This window comes from Cyclopterus lumpus, chromosome 8 (assembly GCF_009769545.1).
Source record: "Cyclopterus lumpus isolate fCycLum1 chromosome 8, fCycLum1.pri, whole genome shotgun sequence".
Classification (NCBI taxonomy): domain Eukaryota; kingdom Metazoa; phylum Chordata; class Actinopteri; order Perciformes; family Cyclopteridae; genus Cyclopterus; species Cyclopterus lumpus.
In genome coordinates, this window is record NC_046973.1 from 4,651,354 (window position 1) to 4,672,066 (window position 20,713).

A 20,713-nucleotide genomic window follows, 5' to 3' on the forward strand; every position below is an offset into this window, starting at 1 on the left:
AGCAGAGCACATGAAATCAACCAGCCACACCATAAACCATTTAAAATGTAAATCACTTAATTGCAATTATAGACATGCTGTACTTAAGTTATATATATATATATATATATATATATATATATATATATATATATATATATATATATATATATATATATATATATATATATATTGTGAGCACTTAAGCCATTTCTTTGAACATGTACACGCCAAAACATATTTCTGAATATATAAACGATGACACATAGTAACCGGCGGAGCCTTGAAGACTAATCTGTGAAGTCATTAGGATGTTTAGTTTTGCTCGAAAAAGTGATGATGACTGAGAGGCATTTAATTGCCTTAAGTAGATGGTTTGTTAAAGGATTTCTTCCATAGCAAAGATCGCTTCAAACCATTAATACATTATGTTTTCAAAAGGTATGCCAAAAGGTATTTGAGTGCTTGCGTTGTTTTGATCTTTAGCTTTTCCATCTGATATTACAGACAATGATGATGGCAGTGATGCTGATAAGCCAATGTACACTAATTTAAATATATTAACTCGAATGAAAATAACACAACCTTCTCACCTTCTCCAAAGAAAAATAATTGTCTCCTTTGTAATTGTAATGAAATCAAGAGGCCGCCGTTGGTACGTCACAGTGAATTTCCGTGCATCCGCCCACACAGTATACAGTTCCCGGTTCAGCTCAAAAGAATGTACACCATGTCATTTAGCTGCCATATTTTAGCCCAAGAGAGGTAATTTAGGATATGCATGCAGCAAATGAGCAAAGCCATGCAGAAGAGAAATGCATTCAACATGTGTGGGATGAATTTCTCTTTCTTTGGGCTTTCTTTGATGGAATGGGTATCTTGACAACTTAATGTGCCTTCAGTAATTCTCTTAAATTGTCCTTTTGGAACACAGCCCAATTGTGAAGCCCGGTAATGCCTGAACTACATTAAAACTGGGCTTTAACCCTTTGGCGCCGTTTCAGGTTATGCAATAGCTAATCATTCTGAGTGCTTAAGAGTTTATTAGGATGCTTCCATACTTGAAACAACATGGCGAGGCCACACTGATGCGCACGGCTGATTTACCAGCAATTCCTGCCTTTTTATACGGGTGTTAAAGTTACTACCAGGATCTTTGATTTTGTGTTGATTTTGGCAGTGGATGAAAGTAGTCGTGTTTCAAAGCACCAGATTATTTAGAAAACCCTACATTTTACTACAGCAGTTGTCTGACAGTCTGCTCCAGACGGTCCTGTTACCTCCTTTCCCACGGCCTGCGTCTCAAGAACCGCGGGTGTTTGCTCCCAGTGGGTACTGGTGGAACAGCGAGGTGGAACTCGGCAGGTCGAAAGCTGGTTCTCTGCTAGAGTCCCAACTGGAGTCTGAGCAGAAGGAGTCTCTGTTGAACCTGCATGATTTCCTCCCATTAAATCACAAGTATTACGAATAACTATATAGCCAATCTTCTCACTGATAGACTTGTTCAGTTATAAATAAATTCAGTTAAATAGAGGCATCAGTATTAAATTAAGACTGTTTTATAACCATTGAGTGAGTTCCTCACAGTAACTGTAATATTTGGTTCCTCAACCTTTAACATGGAGTCTGGTCCTCATCACCATGTCAGAACACCTACACACAACAGCTAAATCATACTTCTATAAATAAAATCCTTGTTACAAGGGTAATATACAGGTAAGATGTCACATTATTCAGTTACATCAGACTATGTATAGCAAGTGATCATTTCAAAGTGACAGCCGCCCGGTCAATTGACATTTCAAACTGACAAGGACTATGAGTGAAATAATGAATCTGGATAGTGGCAGCAGTTCAAAGACGGGTGGATTTTACTTTTAATTTAGAATACGTCAAGATCCTATCAGACGTTGAGGGACAGCAGCAGTGAGCGGAGAGAGAGAAAGAGAGAGAGAGAGAGAGAGAGCATCAGTCATAATGTAGGCAGCAGCAAATCAATTAAACTGAGAGGGTATTGTGCTGCAATGTAGCTCCCTTGTATGCAATGAACCTTTGTAATTGCATACATATCCATCTGACTAACTGTGAAGCATTTCTTTCTTTCTTTCTTTTGGTCTTTTCTTTCTCTTTTGTTCTGTTTTTCTTTCTTTCTTTCCCTCCTTCCTTCCGTCCTCTCAGTTGAGTCCAGATATCTGGTGGGTACATCCTCTGGTATATTGGCTCTTAAACATATTATTTGCAAGCACATCAGGTTTCGAGGCAGAGAGGCCAAACAATTTGTGGACTGAGTTGGTTCACATTTTGCTTTGAAAGTTGTTTGGATACACATGCTGTATATCAGCGAGTATGTTCAACCCACTGGGTTGAACTGCTCTTGTTTTCATGCTGTGTGTGTGTGTGTGTGTGTGTGTGTGTGTGTGTGTGTTGTAGCCTTTGCGTTTGCTTCCCAGAGCTGAGCTATGGGGGTTGTGTTGCTCACTTTAGGTGTCTGTAAGGAGTCAGAAAGTAATCTGATGATATATTTACTTCAGCAATGATACGCTTCCTGAATTTATAAACTGTGCAAAATCATCATCCTGTTTTGGATAATTTAGATTGTGTTGTTGTTTGTGTATATTTACCCCACTCTGATATGGCAGCTCTTCAGTCTTAAAAGACACATCAGTATTTTTTTTTAGAAAAACTTCCCGGTTGCAACTTTGACAAGAGCTTTGAATTCAAAATGTCAGTTTTGCTCAGATAGACACAAAGATTTCGGAAAAGGGATACAATGTGTGGAGAAGTTTGGATTTCATTGGTTTACTCTACATACAAAGTTCAGCAAAGTTTTTCTATTCCACAGTAAACCTGACATTGAGTTTAATGAGACTATTGTTAAAATGGGCAGTTATGATTGTAGTATTGTTCAAGAAAGTAAATTATAGCTCAAATACAAAGGTATTACAAATACTGAGCGATTGCATTTCATTGTGTTTTGCGCATAATTTGAGGTCAGTTCATCAACTTCAAATAAGTGAGCAATCTTAAAAGGTTAAACAGGGTCACATCATTATTATATGAACATTTAATGAAAGGAGATTCTTTTTGCTTAACCATTTTCCTTTTGTGTCGTTCTTGCTTCCTCTCACAGTGACACACGTTGACCTCCATTCTTTGCCTTACAGTTTCTGACATTAGTTGAATTTGGGTTTTTTCCCAAAAACCTTTTAAAAAATTAAAAAATGTGTATAATCTTCCACTGGTTTCTGTGGTTTGGACACATTTTGATAATTTTGTGACTGCAAACACTGATGATTTCTCTTAAGACATTACATTTGACATCAAATAGATAAGTGGGAGTTGAGCTTCAAGGATTCAATGATTTGGGGATCACTTATTGTCATCATGCAACACAGGAATGCACCACATAATGCAGTTGTAGCCCATCTGCAACACAAGAGAAGCAAGACAAAGAAAACACAAAAACAATAGTGCATTTATTTATTTTTTGCATCAGAAAGAATGTAAACAGCAGCAACAAAACAATTATCTGGGCAGATAACCGACATCTTACAATTAAACATTCGACATGAGGAAAGCATTGTCCGTCGAGACTGTATTTGAGCGCACATCATCACAGAGTCCAGCTCCTCTCGTCCCAGCGGAGTCCTGCGCTCAAATGGATGACAACTGCACAGACTTTGCCTACGCAAGTCTGATGTCTTGAAACATAAAGAGTACTTTCAACTCCAACACCATAGCAACACTTCTGCTTCTGCTTACCTGCTCTGCCCACACATGACTCAGCCTCTCTAATCCACAACAGTAATCCTTCCTGTGATGTTAATGTGAAAATACTCCATGATGCTATAAAATTGTCGAAGAGCTAATTTGAATTGGTTTTAGTTCAAGCTAGTGATTGTTCTTTTTAATATTTAACATAAATGACATTGGCAACTATTGATTTGAAAGGCCGGAACCATTGACCTAAGTCTTCTTTTTTATTACAGGATAATAGATCACCAATGATGAAAATCCTACGTCAGTGATTAGTTTCTGTCAATAACTAGAAACTGTTGACTTAACTATTTATTTATGCACGTCTTGAGACTTGAAATCAGCCCAATGCAAAGAGATTTTATCAGCGGGTATATTAGATATCAAAGGTTAATTTGCATCGAATTTAAAATAAATAAATGAAGTACGAATGACAATAATTACAATAAGCCTGCTTGTTGATCCCCCTCCAGGCTATGCTAACTCCTGTGGTTTGAGACATTCATTATTCATAAATGTGGTTCCATCATTAGAATTCTCTAATTAATTGTTGAAAAGCTCAAGGCCTCAAACTCACAACTCACAAACTCACAAAGTTAACATTTTTTCTACAGCATCCTGGGTAGGAGGTGTTGTAAGAATGAGTTACAGAAATGGTTGGCATCCGGTTTTTGTGATTCTAAAGCTATTTTGTTGAAGGGTATTCAGAAGAGACCTTTAGCAGGTGATATTCCCAGCAAACAAATTGGTACAGTAATGCCAAACAATGGCTTTTTTATGATGATCAAACAGAACACTGATGATGATCTGCATGTGGCAACTCCAGTTTAGTTAAGGTGTGTTTAAGGTGGGCAACTAGCATCTGCTCAGCTCAGGGAAAGACTTTTTATCACAAGTATAAAAAAAAAGGGCCAGCTTGAATGACTGTAACAGGAAGCAGATCTTGGTCTTCAGTCTCAAACTCGAAGGTGTTACTCAACCATCAGTCTCTGAACCCATCAGCTAACTGCAGATGGTTAAGCCTCTGGAGGCAAGAGGCTGTATCTAGCCAGATGGTATTCAGGCCAAGACCTCATTTTGCATGCACTGCTCATTGTTTTCAGTTTGATTAACAACTTGAGATGCAAAACTGGAGTTAAAGGGAGACTACTACAACCTGATTGATGAATCTTCGTCAGACAATAGCCGGTGGGTTTTTGAGATTGCAATTCGTCCAAAACATTCGGCCTCTTTTGCTCTCAACACAAACTGTTTACCTGCATTTAACCAAGGACTGCTTGAAAGTGATTGGTCTATACTGCTCGGACTACCAATAGAGAGAAAAAAAAAGCTTTGCATGCCAAATTGTGTCCCGTCGCCTACAGTATCTGCAAATGAATGCAGACTCTGTTTATAGACAATCCTCAACCATCCACCGTCTTCCACTCTCTACTTCATCCAAGCCCCCGGGAGACTGGGCTTAAGTCTTTTACTGTTTCACAATTTAATAACGTCAACATAATGGTGTCATCAGTCTAACCGGCTAAAACATGATATTTTTGCTCAGCACAGATGTTGCAGTAACCTGTCAAATTGTCTGCTTTGTTGTCGCGCTTTCATGTTTTTGGCTCACTGCACAAGCTAACTCCACAGATCTGAATGACAGCAACAGGTAGTTGTTCAAACACCTGAAGAGAGGTGACTCTGATGTGATTCGTCTGTCGTGTCATTTTCTACAAAAAAAGGCTGAAATTCAAAATTCTGCCCAACCGACCTGTTAGTGTCGGGCAACCCAAACATATTTGTTGAACCAAATGTAATGAATGTCCTTTTAAGAAATTAATGCTTTGGCCTCCAAAGAGACATCAAAGTGTATTGTTTTGTATCAAAAACTGACCTTGTGTAGGCTTTAAAAAGATTGCTTTTCAAAGTTCAGTTTGTATTTGTGTCTGTCACAATCTGTATGAAATGGGCTTCAAAGAAGAAAAATGGATGAAAACTTCCACTTCCCCGCTGTCCATTTATATGAACCTGCTGGTTCTTCGTTGCACCTGTTCTGAACTTTAGCTGCGACACGACATGGCGTCATCCAACAGTATACTTTGTCAATGTGCATTGTTATGGCGTCTGAGAAGCTGGATCACATTCCTTGTTTCACCGGTACCTTAAACAACAACACGTAGGTTTACTTAAACGGCGTCTTTACGGTTTGTTGGCCGATTTGTGTTTGTGGCATACCTGTCCAATAAAAGCACATTTCACCTCAGATTGTGAATCAATACAATAATTCATTACTGAGTAGTACCAGTTTTAAGTTTTACACACCCTGTATTTAAATACCGTCAACTCTACTTTAACAGGGAAAAATATCCACATGGCAACCGAATGAATAGGATTGGTTCACTTGTCTCCTTCATGGATTGAGTTCTATTGGTTGAAATAGCGACTAACCATTATTGCCTCGAGTGGAGTGGCCATTCTCTTTAAGTTTATTTCACATACTGTGGCAGTCTTCATTTGAATAATTTAATAACAAAATGCCTTTCAGTGAAAAGTAAATTAGAATGTGAGAAGGATACTACCAAGGGGCAGATAAGAAGAGCCAAAGTCAAACACAATGTTCCTGTTCAGTGAACACATTAAAATGGCATATTTTTGCTCTGTGCGCCCCGACGCGCCCCGGACACTGGGTACACTCACAGAAAACACAGCCTTGAACATTTGAGGCTTTGCAAGGAGAGATTGAAAACCAGAGCAAACACCACACAGTACCACAGAGGAACACACCTCTCTAACCTCATCAGGCACCACCCTCTCACTCTTTACACCACTAAAAAAAATAAAATACACACACACACACACAACCACAAACACACACAGTGCTCCATTTGATGCTCTGATGCCCTTGTGAATGAGGACGGGGATATCATTCTCCCACTCTGAATTGCTCTTGCCCTGTTGTTGATTTAGTGGTTTAGAGGTTAGATTTAAAGGAGAATAAAAAAAATCAGTCTCACGGTAAGAGTGATTTGTTGAGTAAAACAAAAATCCCAGTATCCTTATACTTTGGATGTAGGTTAGTGCTTATTCAATAAGTTCATGGATGGAAATGTGCCGCAGAATTCCTGTGGAAACATGTAAATGTATTTCATTAACCGCTGCATATAAACATTGAGCATTTCAAATGAATGTAGCGGACTTGTTGAACTTGAGAAGTTTGGAGTGTATAACTGTCTGAAAAGGGCGGAAAAATCTTTTTAACCTTGTGAATGAAATGACTACGTAGTTATTCAACTAACTCATCAACACGTCTGGTCCCCATACAATGTTGTGTACAACACATCTGCATTGTCAATTACATTTCGATTACGTATTTGATGTGTCTCAAATACGTTTTTGTCAAAGTCTGCGGAGGTCCGCGTATGGAGAAGGTCGGGGTGGATGAAGCGTTTTTTTTTAAAAAGCCAAACCATGATCTTTGTCTGAGCTTAAGCTTCACTGGTTTTGTTGCCTAAACATAACCAAGCAGTTTGGTTGGGTTTTGTTTTGTTTAGTCAAAACATATTGAGAATGCAGTTTAATTGTATGTATGAAACTGTAATAGACAGGCTGAAACTGCACATAAGAATTAGTACCGTACATGTGCAGCAAGCCAAGTCTGTGTTATTCATATAGTCCAGACATACACAACCCTGACTTCTAATACTTACATTTACAACTCATTTGCATCAGGAAACATTCTTCGAAGGATGAGAGATGTTGTTTTGTTAATGTGCCTGGGAAGTCTCAAAATGTTGATACTGAACGAATCAGTAAAATGTTCACTGACCATGTATTTTATTTGCTTTCTGCCAAAATACTATTTTTAAAATGAGAATTAATCAATTATTCAATGAACAGAAAATAAAGCAGAAAGTGAACAGATATGCACAGTGAGACGTCGCATTGAGCTACAGAAGCTCGTGGAATAGATGACTGTCCACACAGAAACAGAATAGATAGGAGAATAGAAAGTCAACACAAACATGTAGTGCATTCTGATCGGAGCCACAGAGCAGCTCCACTGGAGGAATGCTTTCAAAACAGTCATATTTATTAAGTCTTTAATCTGCATTACAATTTTCCGGTGTCCTAAATATTGATGAATATGAATGTAAAAGTGGGGAGGGCCGTGCCAACGTGCTATTCACAGACAAACCTTGGGAATGAATGCGGCAACATTTCTCATCGTCATCTAATCTGCGAGCACAAAACCGATTGAAGGTTTCTTCGCTCAAATTCAAACACAGAACCAGTGTCACTTTAAAATATTATAAACCCACCATTTTTTCAATATAGTCAACCCTTAATGTTGTGTAACCACAAAAAGAAAGAAACAAAACGAGTGATAATAAATAATCTTCTTCGATTTTTTTTCCCAATTCCCCCGAGGATGTTAAACAAAGAATTGTGCTGATGAGCGGAAAACTCCACGGGCTAGATTAATGTAACAGTCAAAGTTCTCGGCCTAAATCAAAGCCCATAGTTCACAGCAGCCCTCCAGTGTGGCGGGCTGGGAAAACATATAGTGGCTACAAAGAACCTGTAATGGGATGGAGAGGCAATTTGCCACTGTTCTCCATTTTTCTCCGTGACCTTTTCTCAGGTGTGTGGAACGTATCTGTGTGCCTCCTGCTGCTCTAAATAATGCCAAGGCAGAATCACAGACATGCCACCGTACCTGCACTCAGTCTTCTCAAAATGTCACCGAGTCATCAAACACAGAGACCCAGATTGATGAATGAATTCCGGGTGGTCCGCCCACAAAGACATTGCCATGTCACTGTAAAATATTGTGGCCATTACGTCTCGTGAAAAACAATACCCAAATATATTCATCAAACAACACACTGAATACCAGCCAAAGGTGAGATGAATATGAATTCTAAGATGAATGTTAAAAAAAAGGCGTTACATTGACTGATATTTAAAAATGAGGATCTTCATTGCAAATTAGCATAAATGTCACATATTGAAGAAGTAAGCTCATTTCAGTTCATTTTTCTTTGGCATTCTTGAAGTCAAGTCTCGACACCGTTCTCAGTGTGTGTGAGCAGTCTTCTCGCTGGTGATAAATCATGCAAAACGACACACACACACACACAACAGCAGCACTGACACATCCACCACAACTACAAAAATGGAAAAACAGCTCTCAAAAAGAAAGTCTGTGCTAAAATGAAGAATGCTTGTTGTAGATTACAGATTTAATTTCCCTTTGCTCAGCTCAAAATCTATTCACAATGTTTTCCACCTTTTGGGAATATTAGATGAGGACCTGCAGCGACCCGACTGTTATGAATCCGCTTCCAAGGTTCTCAGTGGAGACCACATCAGTGATTAAAAGGTTTCCATGTCTGCTGACAACCTTCCTCAGTTGCTCTCCCGCGTCATACAGACAGAAAGGCAACAGACAACATTGCTCCCTGTGACAGGCATCTCCCCGGGCAGCAATACTGACACATGGAAAACTGAGTGCAGTGCGGAGGCTGATCAAGGCAGGAGAAATTAAAAGCCCTTATTCTCACAGTTGCCACGTCTGTTGTTTTATTCATCAATTGTTTTGAGTTTCAACTTATGCCGAACGAACCTTCAGCACGCATGCGGCAAAATACAGCGGACTCACAAAAGGGGAACACTTGGTCACGTGATGTGAATTGCCTCTTGTTAGCGTCGTTCAGAATTGTCTGCATGGGAACAGCCTTTGGAAGAATTCAGCCAACAACTTCTCTCGTTCTGGTAGATTTATTTCTCTGATCACAAGCAAAGCATAAGGGCTGAGATTGCAATGCCAGGGGAGTCACAACAACTCTGCCCCAGAACCGGAAAACCCGGCCTTTACATACACAGATTTCGTCACAGGTTTGTATGCATCATCCCAACTTCTAATTGGTGCTGAATTATCGAGGAGGGGGATAATTCCATCTCCTCCTCTCTCTCCACAGAACTGAGCCCTGCAAGGCCAGTCCACGTCTTGGTTAGACTATTCGATGACATATGGGTGTGTTGCGATAAGGCGCTATCTATTCTCGAGAAGCAGACATTCCCAGACACAAATCTCATCTTCTATGTGTTATTCTGAACTGGAGTAGCCTGACAAAAGCATAACATTATGACATTGTATACGAATTTATATTATCACTCTCAACTGTACCGCACGATGCATATCATGTATGTTTTGAGCCAACATAAACACCACCCTTTCCCCCAGTCTGAATGTGAGATCCTGCAAGCTACAATATCTTGTATGATGTACTTAATTAACCTGCACGAATACATTAGATGTTGTTTGTTTGCAGGATGTTAAGTTAATGATCCTTTAGTGTCAGAGGAGAAAGCAGAGAGTTTCACACCTCTCCACTATTTGATGCTTTTTGGAGAGTTGAAAATGTCTCATCTACCGAGCCAATAAATCCATGGCGACTAATTATTCATACATTTCTGTCATATTCATTGAATGTGTAGTAACGCTGTTCATCTGTACACATGACATCTATTGCTTCTGTCCATCCGGGGAGAGCGATCCTCCTCTGTTGCTCTCCTGAAGGTTTCTTCCCTTTTTTCCCTGTGAAAGGTTATTTTTGGGGAGTTTTTCCTGATCCGATGTGAGGTCAAAGGTCAGTGATGTCGTATGTGTACAGATTGTAAAGCCCTCTGAGGCTTTAGTTTTTACAAAAACTAATTATGTATAAATAATTGGTGCAAGAGCCAAACGTGGAACTCGTTTTAAATGTAACAAGGGAGCATTCAATATTATTGCCCGTCCATGTGAAACAGAAAGTATCTACACATTTATTTGGACTCAGAATCTGGGAGAGATGTGGAAGTATTTAGATGTACTCCTGCTACAGTATTTTGCCACCTGAGTTATAAGAGAGAATGTGAGTGGCCACACCATGAAATGTGAATCATTTTATCAGAAAATAACCGCTGGAATTTATGAACCATGACTGATGATATCTAAGTAAATACACACCATCAGTGGATGTGATTTCCTTTAAGTTGTTCAATTGAGTCATGGAGATGCGATGGTTCCTTCAGAGTTTAGTATAGATGCTGCAGTAGCATCCGTTATATTAGAACTGGAGAGCATTTCATTATTGAAAGAAGAGCAAAGAATGACATGAAGGACTTTCCTCGATCGATTCTCGGTTGGTTTTGGCACACTTGATGGTTTGTCCAATCACCCGCCAAGTATTTGTTGAAAGTGCCTTTATAGTATTTTTTTTATATTCCAGACGTGATCTGAAAGATGTACTCCATTGAATGCATGCATTTTTTTTCCAGGAAGTCTGAGTGTGTCTGTTATCAAAGAAGTTAGAAGGTACTGTGTGAATTCTCCTTGGAATTACTCAGCGACAGTGTAGAAAACAAATGATGCTATTTGAGTCCAGTTCCCGAGGCTTCGAGGGAAGAATAACCATCTGTGAAAATACATGTACGGATTACACCTTGTGTTTGTCTACACAGGGGTTTCAAATATGTTTCGGTGGACATTTAATAATTCAATTAGGAATTATATCTGGGTACATCATGCTGCTGAATATCAATATTAGTTTGGAACATGTAATTGCTCAGCGAGGCCGCTACGAATGCCTTCTGGCCATACTGATCTAATGAGGTGCTGCATCACACAGCAGGCAGATAATCAGTGGCTCAAATTAACAAAGTTATTTGAATTAATCAGGTGACACATTTTTGCGAAAATTCAAGCAACACTAAAGGGCACGCTCCTTATGTTTCATTTACATGCACATGTCAAGGAGCGGTTGAAACTGATTAGCGTTAATGAACTCATCAACCAAATATGCTCCACTATTCAGATGGTGTTGGTGAAACCCATCAATATCCCAACACCCTGGTGACATTAAATTCCATCTTGTATAACTATTATGTTTTTGTAATTGGCCAAGTCTGGCTTTCCGCCTGCACGGCATACGTGCATAGATAAACTAAGTTAGCAGCTAAAGAAGGTCGTTAGTAATGATTAATGATTACAAATACAAGATTGAGAACCAAATGCGAGCGCCTAATGTGTGAGAACAGCGACAATGTGAAGCACTTAATATCTAAAGTACCGCTGAGATGAGAACAATTTGTTAAAAGCAAGTCTCCTCTGCTGCTAATTATTCAAATATTCTTGCTGAAATGATGAAGATGAGGTCTTATCGCTCAAAAAATTAAAAAAAACATGAGCAGAGGGCTGCAGAGGAAACTGCCAAGGATGTATTCAACAAACAAGGACAAGTATATGTCCACATGCTGACCTGCATACTGAGGAATCTGAAGTTTCTGAAGGGTTATCGCTTATATAACAACTTTCAAACAAAGGACAAGGTTTCACTCTCAATACGATGCAAATATGAATAGTGTACATTGTTCCCACCTCCACTCTGGTCTCTGGATACATTCGGCCCTCCCCCTTCAGTGTGGATATTTCTACCGCGGTGAAATGGAGATCTTAAAATAGTTTTAACATTGATGTCATTAGATATTTGTATTTGTTTTTTTAAATCAGTATTCTTATATCGTGAAAATAAGAGAAACATCTGTTCCACACAACGTTATTTTCTAAACACAAAAGATCCATTTCAAGTAAGAACTAAATGACTATGTGGTGCTTACGCATTGAAATGGGTCCCGGTGTGTGTTTTCCAGGCATGTAGGCTTCAAGCGGTTCTTTTAAACAGTTCTTTTGATATTCATCAACACTGGAGACATGGGAAGAAAATGAAATAAAGAAATGTCTGACTCTGGACTTCAAACACTTAAATCCTGTCATGTCATGATAAATGTTCTTTTGCAGCTGTTAAACATCGTTTTTTTCTATAGTTATATGGAATTCATTTCTTATGTCTCTGCTTTTGCATGTTATGATTTGAGGAGCACGGAGTCATTTAACAAAGCATTCAAACGTTAAACCTTTGAAACGTGTTGCAGTGATGATTTCATGTGTGCCTTTCTGAAGCGCCGTGAGGAGATGAGATGAGAGTGGGATGCGTGTCTGCTGCTTCTCTGATTTCTGTTTTCGTCTCCAAAATATTTCAATATGCCTTCTGTCAGTCACAACCCATGCAAACCAGCAGAAAAACAATAAACACATGGTTTGTGAAACATAAGAAATGATTCCCTTGTTTTTAATGGTGCAATATACTGGATTAAAAGGGCTTTGTGTGTGTCTCAGCACTGGCTTGTTTGGAAATAAATGGAAGGTAGATCGGAGAGACTGTCCAGTTCAAAAGTGCTATTTCAAAACAAGAAACCTCTGTTGGTGAAGAAATCATTCTTGGTTATTAATTTCTGTCCCCTATAGATTATGGTCATCTTCTGCTGTTGGATGATACAGCGTTTTATTTAAATTTGTGTTGTTCATACTGATTTAAGTGTTAATTAAAACTCAAAGAAATCATATTGTCATACCAAAATACTATTACAATACACTATAGAATAACACTATTGGTATTGGGTGGTCTGGAAGCAGAAAAAGGTAAATCACAGTTTTGCTAAGGCTTTCTAACAATTAACTGAACTTGTTGTATTCTCCCCTTTTGTTTTTTAAAAATACTTCATGAAAACTAACCCACAGGGGTTAACCCGACGAGGCATGAGCGCAACTTCCAAATGTCATGGTAGAGTCGCCATTGAGCTCTATCTGTAATACAGCACAGCACTCTAGTGGCCACAAGGGTAATTATTGTTTATGTGTGTGTATGTATTAGTGTGTGACTGTGCAATGTACTGAGGCATGAAGTTGCCTTTTTGCCTCCATCCATCTCTGATTTTACAAAGCAGGTGTGAGGAGAATGCTTCACCGATGACCTAATATTGAATTAGTTATTATTCAAAAGACATAAAGAGACGAAAATGAGTCCGCATGATACGTATTCAGTGCGTACCAAAGAGACTTGATGAGATAAACAAAAGCAGCAAATTTGAATGTGAAGACGAAATGCAGGGTGCTGATGGGAGCTGCCTCATCCAGCACATACAATATTTTCATCTGGGATGACATTTTACCACAGAGACTGTGTAGAGAAAGAGAACATCCTTCACTAGTTACACAGACACGCAGATAGGATGTGTTTGTAAAATTGAGAATCATTAAGCACCATCGACTCTTTTTGAAATATGTGACAGTCAACGCTTCTTTTTCTCTGAGTTATGACAAAACTTAACTTTTAGGATGCAGTCTGTGTTTTTTTTTAGCACGTTAGAGCGCAAAGAAAGATCAGGACAAAAAATAATTTCTTCCAAGATAGTTTAAAGGGGCATCTGGTTCCTACATTTGAAATGTCAAACTAGTACACGTTGATGAGTTCACGTCAATTTACACAACCGCCAACTACAATTTAACTCCGGCCCTTCTGTGATGTGTAATGCAAAGGTTCTGATTTCAAGGCCCTCCAATGCATTCACTGTAGCTTCAAGGCTGCTAATTTTAACATGTCAGATGAGTTGGAAAAGTTTGAGGTAGCAAGCAGAGGAGTGGAAAAAAGGAAGAATACTAAGCTTTTGTTTTGAAATTCATTCACTATTAATTCATGGCCTGTATATCTTCATATGAATCAAATTAAAATGGATTAGACTACTTTTGTCCCCCTGGAAACAGCTCAAGGACCCTCGATACCCTGAAACAGCCACATTAATGTGAGTCTATTATTCATTATGCAAAACAAATCCTCTGTCATTTACAAAGAAATAGTACATGGAATGATTAATGAGAAACGTATTACACATTTTCCCATCATAAAAATCTTCTCTTGACCCACTGGATAAACCTGCTATGAACATGTTCTATAAGTTCCTGATAAGCAAATGACATTTGTGAATTTGGAAATGTTTAACCAAAAGCAATGCTGTGGAGAATGTGAAAAATAAATAAATATATATGACACACAATTTCTGAATATGTCATGTAGTTTATAAGACTGTTGGAGTGTTTTAAATGATGATGTATGAAAAGTGTCATGGGGAACATGTTGCTGTTTGTCTGTTTGTAGGAGGCGGCAACATGAGTTTATGGTCTCGATCTCTAGTTTTAAGTCTTCTTCAAATGTTAATTTAGTAAATAATGCTCCATTTAGAGTAAAATAGACCATAAACCAGCGTATGCCTTAGGACAGGGCTACATTGTGATTGACAGGTCATTACTGCGACGTTGTCTGGGAGTTGTCCATGTTTTTGTCTTACAACTTCAACCCTTTCACAGTGTGTGTTCAGTTGTTGTGCTAGCAACACCCTCTCAGGTCACTTCTGGTTGCACAAAAACAAGATGGCGACAGCCAACATGCCAAACCTGAGCCTTCAAAACAGCAGTCCACAGACCACATGGTGATGTCACCGTGACTATGTTTACTTCTTATGTACAGTTTATGATTTGTATTAGTTTTCTACTCTCAACAATTAGTAACTTGCCCTTTGGCATAGCTATCCATATTCATCGCAAGTAATGCATATTCATTCCAAAATGTTTTATTAATGTCATAATTTATTAAATATCTTCATTACCTCACTGTGGCCTTTCAAAAACATTTCTGTGCATCACTAGTTCACATGAGCATGCCATGACAGATTCTGTGACAGTACTTTACACAACTAATGCTAAAATGTTTCATATTGATCTTTGCATTGCAATTTTGTTTGGATCAAAAGGATCAGTCAAGGACACAGCTGGTCAGCCAGGGAGTATAGGGAGCGGTCCAACCAATTTCATACCTACTGCTGCCTACTCAGAGTGCATAACAATTCTGCTGAGCCAGCTCTATTTGACATTGTGAGTGTGTCATGTTCATGGGGATGGCTCCTTTTGGATCAGTCAGCCTGATGCAGCACTTGCAGACTTCAGTGGAGCTTCACTTCCACCTGAAAAAAAAGGTCATGCAAGCACTTTTTCTAACAGTGAAAATTCCTGCACCGCTCGCCTCTCCTGTAGCTGTGAATGCAAATGTGACTCCTGTAGTTGGCAAATGTAGCCAGAGTGTAAAGGTCCTACTAAATTACCTCGCAGAGCCTGGAAAGCATTTGAATGCAGTTAAAATACAACTGCTGACCTGCAAATACTTATTCAGTTGGTTTTCTCAACGGATATGGTTAGAAATTAAAACAATTAATGGCCTGCCTATACATTTAATTTGTACCATAAAAGTATTAACCACCCGATTCGAGCAATCAAAAAACTTTCTCCTTTCCTCTCTACCTAATGCCACTATTTCATAAAGAGAAATGCTTCAAAATGAAAATGAAATAAAATGAAAAGCAAGACTTTATCTGCTCCTAAAATTAAAGCTCCATTGACAGTTAATTAGAAAACATCTTGCCTCTGTGGTTTCTTGCTTTGGACGATTTGTTTCTAATACTTAATATTGATTGAAATGTAGCAGGGCAGAGGATCGGCTTAATTTTAAACTTAAAGACATTCACTCTTGATAATCCTCAATTAAAGTTCAGTTGAATCATCCTCACGTCACTGCAGTCATTTCTAGGAAAATCACGATGCAGATTAAAGGAATACTTCACCCATTTGTAGATCAATGATTGGCTCTGTATTACTTTAAATCCTTGAAGAAAAGTTTGCTTTGCTTATGTCTCCACGTTGAACGGAGAATCGAAAAAGGAAGAAAAGTCTTGATGAGTTAAACTAAATGGGGGCTGCATAGAACAACAGTCGCATGCATCCTCGCTAAAACCTTCCTACTTAAATTATATTTTGTACTTGTCCGGACTCACACAGACTAGTTATGAGCCTGCACAATAGTCATACATTTGTAAAGTATTCCTTTAAGTATAATTGTGCATTTAACAATGCTGGAACGGTGAATATACTTTGTGAGAAAAGTAAAGAGAAACACAAATGTATTTATTTTTTTACTGTAGTTGTGGTGAACCTGTAAGGAAGGTTCATTATGAGGATAATGCCAATGATAAAAACATACACTTATTTTTAAGCCTATGATATCTTTTGTTCTCTCGGCTGCAGGTTCCTTGTGGCTTGAACATTTATGGGAACAACAGTTGTTCTTATGATCATGTATTTGAAGTGTGCAGACTTCCATATTCTTATTTTTTCATTCGTTTTTATTAAATTAAATATAAACGTGGATGTTCTTACATAAAGTGCTATTAGTAGGATCAGAAAAGGCTTTAATTTAATCGAGAAATAATTGCAAAATATTTGCGAAATCTGTAAAATTAATCAAATTCAGAACAGGTCAGATTTCATATTCAACAGTCTTAAACTGAAAGGCCTCGTAAACTGTAGTTGTTGGATACTAATAATCTGAACAATCATGCCCCACACATAAAAACCCACATTCCGTTTCAGTTTTACAGACGAGGGACCTCATAATTCCTCTAATATGTTTGAAATTGAACAGAAACTATCCCGGAAGTCCGACGTGACTTCCTCTACGTCATCACGCATAAATAGCTGACGCTCAACCCGACGGCGCACGTTTGTTTTGGGTGAAACGACAGAGCGCTACTGAAGTTGCTGAAAGTGAAGAGTTTCAGTGCACAACCAGCTTCTCACTTTTCACAGACGAAGCGACAGAGTGAGGATTTGTGTTTTTTGTTTTCACGCATACGCTGAAAAATGTGTTCGTTGCTACGTCAACTCCGAAGATTACAACCGGAGCTAACAGTGACGTTAGCTGTTTGGCTAACGGTAGCCTCTGCGCGTCAGTGCTCCCTCAAAGATGAGCGTCACCTCTGCGGAGCTTTTCTTTCACGTTAGTTAACGTTACTCCGCTGTAAAGTAATAGTATAGTATCTGCAAGTGATGATATGTAGATGTTAGTGAGGACAACACTCTTAAATACGTATGTACTTAGCTAGTAATTAGCGGCTCACAATGTGCAATATGAGTGTAGCCCCTATTATCATTTATTTGAATCGTACCTCATCTTTGAAGATTATTGCCACGTATTTTGCAAATATGTAAAATTTTTTATTATACAATACATTACAGTAATAGCCTTAAATGAATGATGTAACACAGAACCCTTAAATGTTAGAAACATATATATATATATATATATATATATATATATATATATATATATTACTTTTGCAGTCATGCAGTAGCGGTATGTGTAGAGTTAACTTTAAGTCGTTGTACAACTTTTCTTTGTTCCCGGAGGTTTTGCTGCAATGCATATAACAATGCATAAAAATATGTAGGTGTACAGTTAGTTGAAGGATGAGACGTCCTTCACACAAGTGGACCAGCAAACAATTGGTGTCAGACTCACATTCCCACATTGTGCAAAAGCACATAATCAATAACATCAACAATATTTACATCCATACAAAAATAGTAATAAAAAAAATAGTAATAGATTAATACAAAATACGGAGGCGTAAAGTACATAGTGATAAGACATGGTGTATGAATGATAAACATGTCTGCCATCATATAACACAATTGTCATCGTCAGTGGCATCATGAACTTAGTTGATCCTGAATAACTAATGAATGTCATTAGTTCCACAGAAAACAAATGTGTGGGTTGTTAATCTAGTACTGAAAAGATGTGTCGATTTTGACAGTACATTATTTGGCAACAAGCAAAAATACCAAGTTGTAAATGTTGTAGTTAGGAAATTGTGATGGCCATTTTTCACTATTCTGACATTATCGCTAACATTCATAATCAGATAAGTTATGAAAGGAGAAAATGATTGGCAGAATAATCAGTAGGGGAAATACTCATGTACCATTTCCTGTTTCTTTTTCTTGTCCAGGATCGACAAAATGTCGTCTGCTGAGCCTGTCGTCAGAACAAAACAGACGGAGAAAGAAGTAAATGGGATTTCAACACAGGTCGTCTGTACAGAGTTCAGCAATTACATATTCATAGTTCTCACTCAGTACGGGAAAATGGGGACATTGATATCTGTCACACCTGACTCCAGATCTAATGATATCAGCACCCCAACACTCTCCACCAAAGTACTGCTGGGCAAAGACGAGGTATGCTGGATGAAATTATTCTGATAAATATTGTATCGGTGTGTTCTAGACTTGTTCACAGGACATCAGACAGACTTGTTGCAACACAGGGTGACTCATTTCATGCTGTGAAAGGGCAGATAAGATTAGTTCTGAATTGCTGTGGTGGACGGAAAGGAGGAGTTCAGTGGTCTGTTAAAGTTTGCACAAGGCAACCTATTTCAGCTTCGCATTAGCATGTCGTCTTTAACTGTCATTCAGTGCTAGACATGGATTATCAATAGATAAATGGAGTATAGTTGTGTTTGCTTGTGGAGTTGACAGTGCAGGATTCTTTAAGGACAATATAAACTGTATATACTGTTTTCTGTGAGGGAAGCACAGTATTGAAGCCCAGTCACACAGACTGTAAGAATGACCATGACTTAATGTTATGCAATTTAATGAAGCTTTAAGTCAACAGCCGAGCCCTCATCTCTGTTATTGGAAGGTTTACTGGATTTCACAGCAGCCAGAAAACCTGCGACAACTACATCAGGGGTTTCGTTAAAATATAATTGTATTGTAAGTCATATTGAGAGACGTGCCAACACTTCTTACTTTGGGAGAACTTTACAGAAAGAAATTACTTTTCACATGGCGTGTGGAATATAGCCCAATCAATAATGCTGCATGACAGTAAAGGCGAGCTATAACTATTTACCACATAGGCGATGGCAGCACATAATGTAATTGGAAAAGTTTTTATTTTATTTTTTCATTTCAAACTTGGCACAGTGGATATGATTTTGAATGTGAGCTGATATCTATACAATCTCAGTGTTTGAAGACATGTTGAATAGAGAAAGAAATTACTGATTCACATGATATCAGATAGAGGAAATGCATAAGGTGTCTGTGCCATTAAAGTGCTACAGGTGTAATTTCCTCGTTTTATCAGTGGAAATTCTCCAATCTTTGCACGTACAAAGACTGGAGAAGTTATTCATGTTAATCAGTTAATTTTATTCTGACATAAACATGTTCCATCAAAGCATTTATCTGTGTAATAATCTAACACCTGATTTCTGTTTCCTTGTTCAGCCACTGACGCATGTGTGTGCCAAAAACCTGGCAACCTCTGTGTCTCAAGAAGCTGGCAACAGGCCGGTCTTACTGGGTCTGTCTCTCAAGGATTCCTCCATCGATGCAATAACACAAATGAAAGAGATCATCAACAGTTGTAAAGTCTGGTAGGGAGTCAACATAATGGACACAAAGCCTGAAAGCTGGCTGAAATACAGGCCTTCTGGATGCCCCCGATGTCTCATGTTTAAAGACTTTACTGTTTACTAAATGCCAGTCTGTGATTTGAAGATGGGGAAAAAAACTGTTGCTGCAAAACTGAAATGTATGAATCCAATTTTATTGGGCCTTATATTTTTGATTTGTTGAGGCAGTAAAGTTTTCTTGAACATATATCTGGTTTATCTGCTTGTAAAGAGGGATTTTCTGCAAGTCACTGCGCTCTCAGAAAACAGAAGAATCAATGTCCATTGACTAAGTTATAGTTTGTAAAATGTGAAAATTCTGTTTCATCACTGTATGAAATGTGTATTTTAGAATGCAAATAATCAAAATTGTTTACTTAAGAGAATTTAGAAATAAAGCTAGATAGACCACTTTTAAAACGTGTCTTTTTTCTGAAGGATATTTTAGGCTTTGCACTGGTCAAATATTTTAAGCATCACAAATATTCCCATCAAACTGGAAAATTGGACCCTGTCTAATCTTTGTAATCTGCTTTATTTATCAATCACATATGTGAAACACTGGGTGCAATGCAATTAAACATTCATTTGGAATAATTTTCTGTCGTTGCATTGATTTTTTTGCAGATTGTGCATAAAAGCAACGAGCAAAGATGACTGAAGAAGACCCATCGGCTGAGATGACGATTGATTTAGCATCATTAGAAATGTGTAAAATGTAATGCACGAAAGGATTTGTAATATGTGAGAGTCATTTGGA

The 20,713-nt window shown here is 38.3% G+C and overlaps 1 protein-coding gene across 1 annotated transcript; it reads left to right on the top strand.

The window, feature by feature from the left end:
- Positions 1 to 17,174: 17,174 nt before the first annotated feature.
- Positions 17,175 to 20,550, top strand: psmg3 (proteasome (prosome, macropain) assembly chaperone 3). The gene is made up of 3 exons (XM_034539226.1): positions 17,175 to 17,303; positions 18,496 to 18,724; positions 19,787 to 20,550. The coding sequence occupies exons 2-3, from the start codon at positions 18,506 to 18,508 to the stop codon at positions 19,937 to 19,939; spliced, it is 372 nt and encodes a 123-aa protein (XP_034395117.1). The 5' UTR covers positions 17,175 to 17,303; positions 18,496 to 18,505; the 3' UTR covers positions 19,940 to 20,550.
- The last annotated feature ends 163 nt before the right edge of the window (positions 20,551 to 20,713 follow it).

Excerpts from the sequence above, each read along its gene's own strand:
- psmg3 (XM_034539226.1), top strand. The coding sequence starts at position 18,506 with ATGTCGTCTGCTGAGCCTGTCGTCAGAACAAAACAGACGGAGAAAGAA. Across the intron at positions 18,725-19,786 it reads TACTGCTGGGCAAAGACGAG|CCACTGACGCATGTGTGTGC; the intron begins GTATGCTGGATG and ends TTCCTTGTTCAG.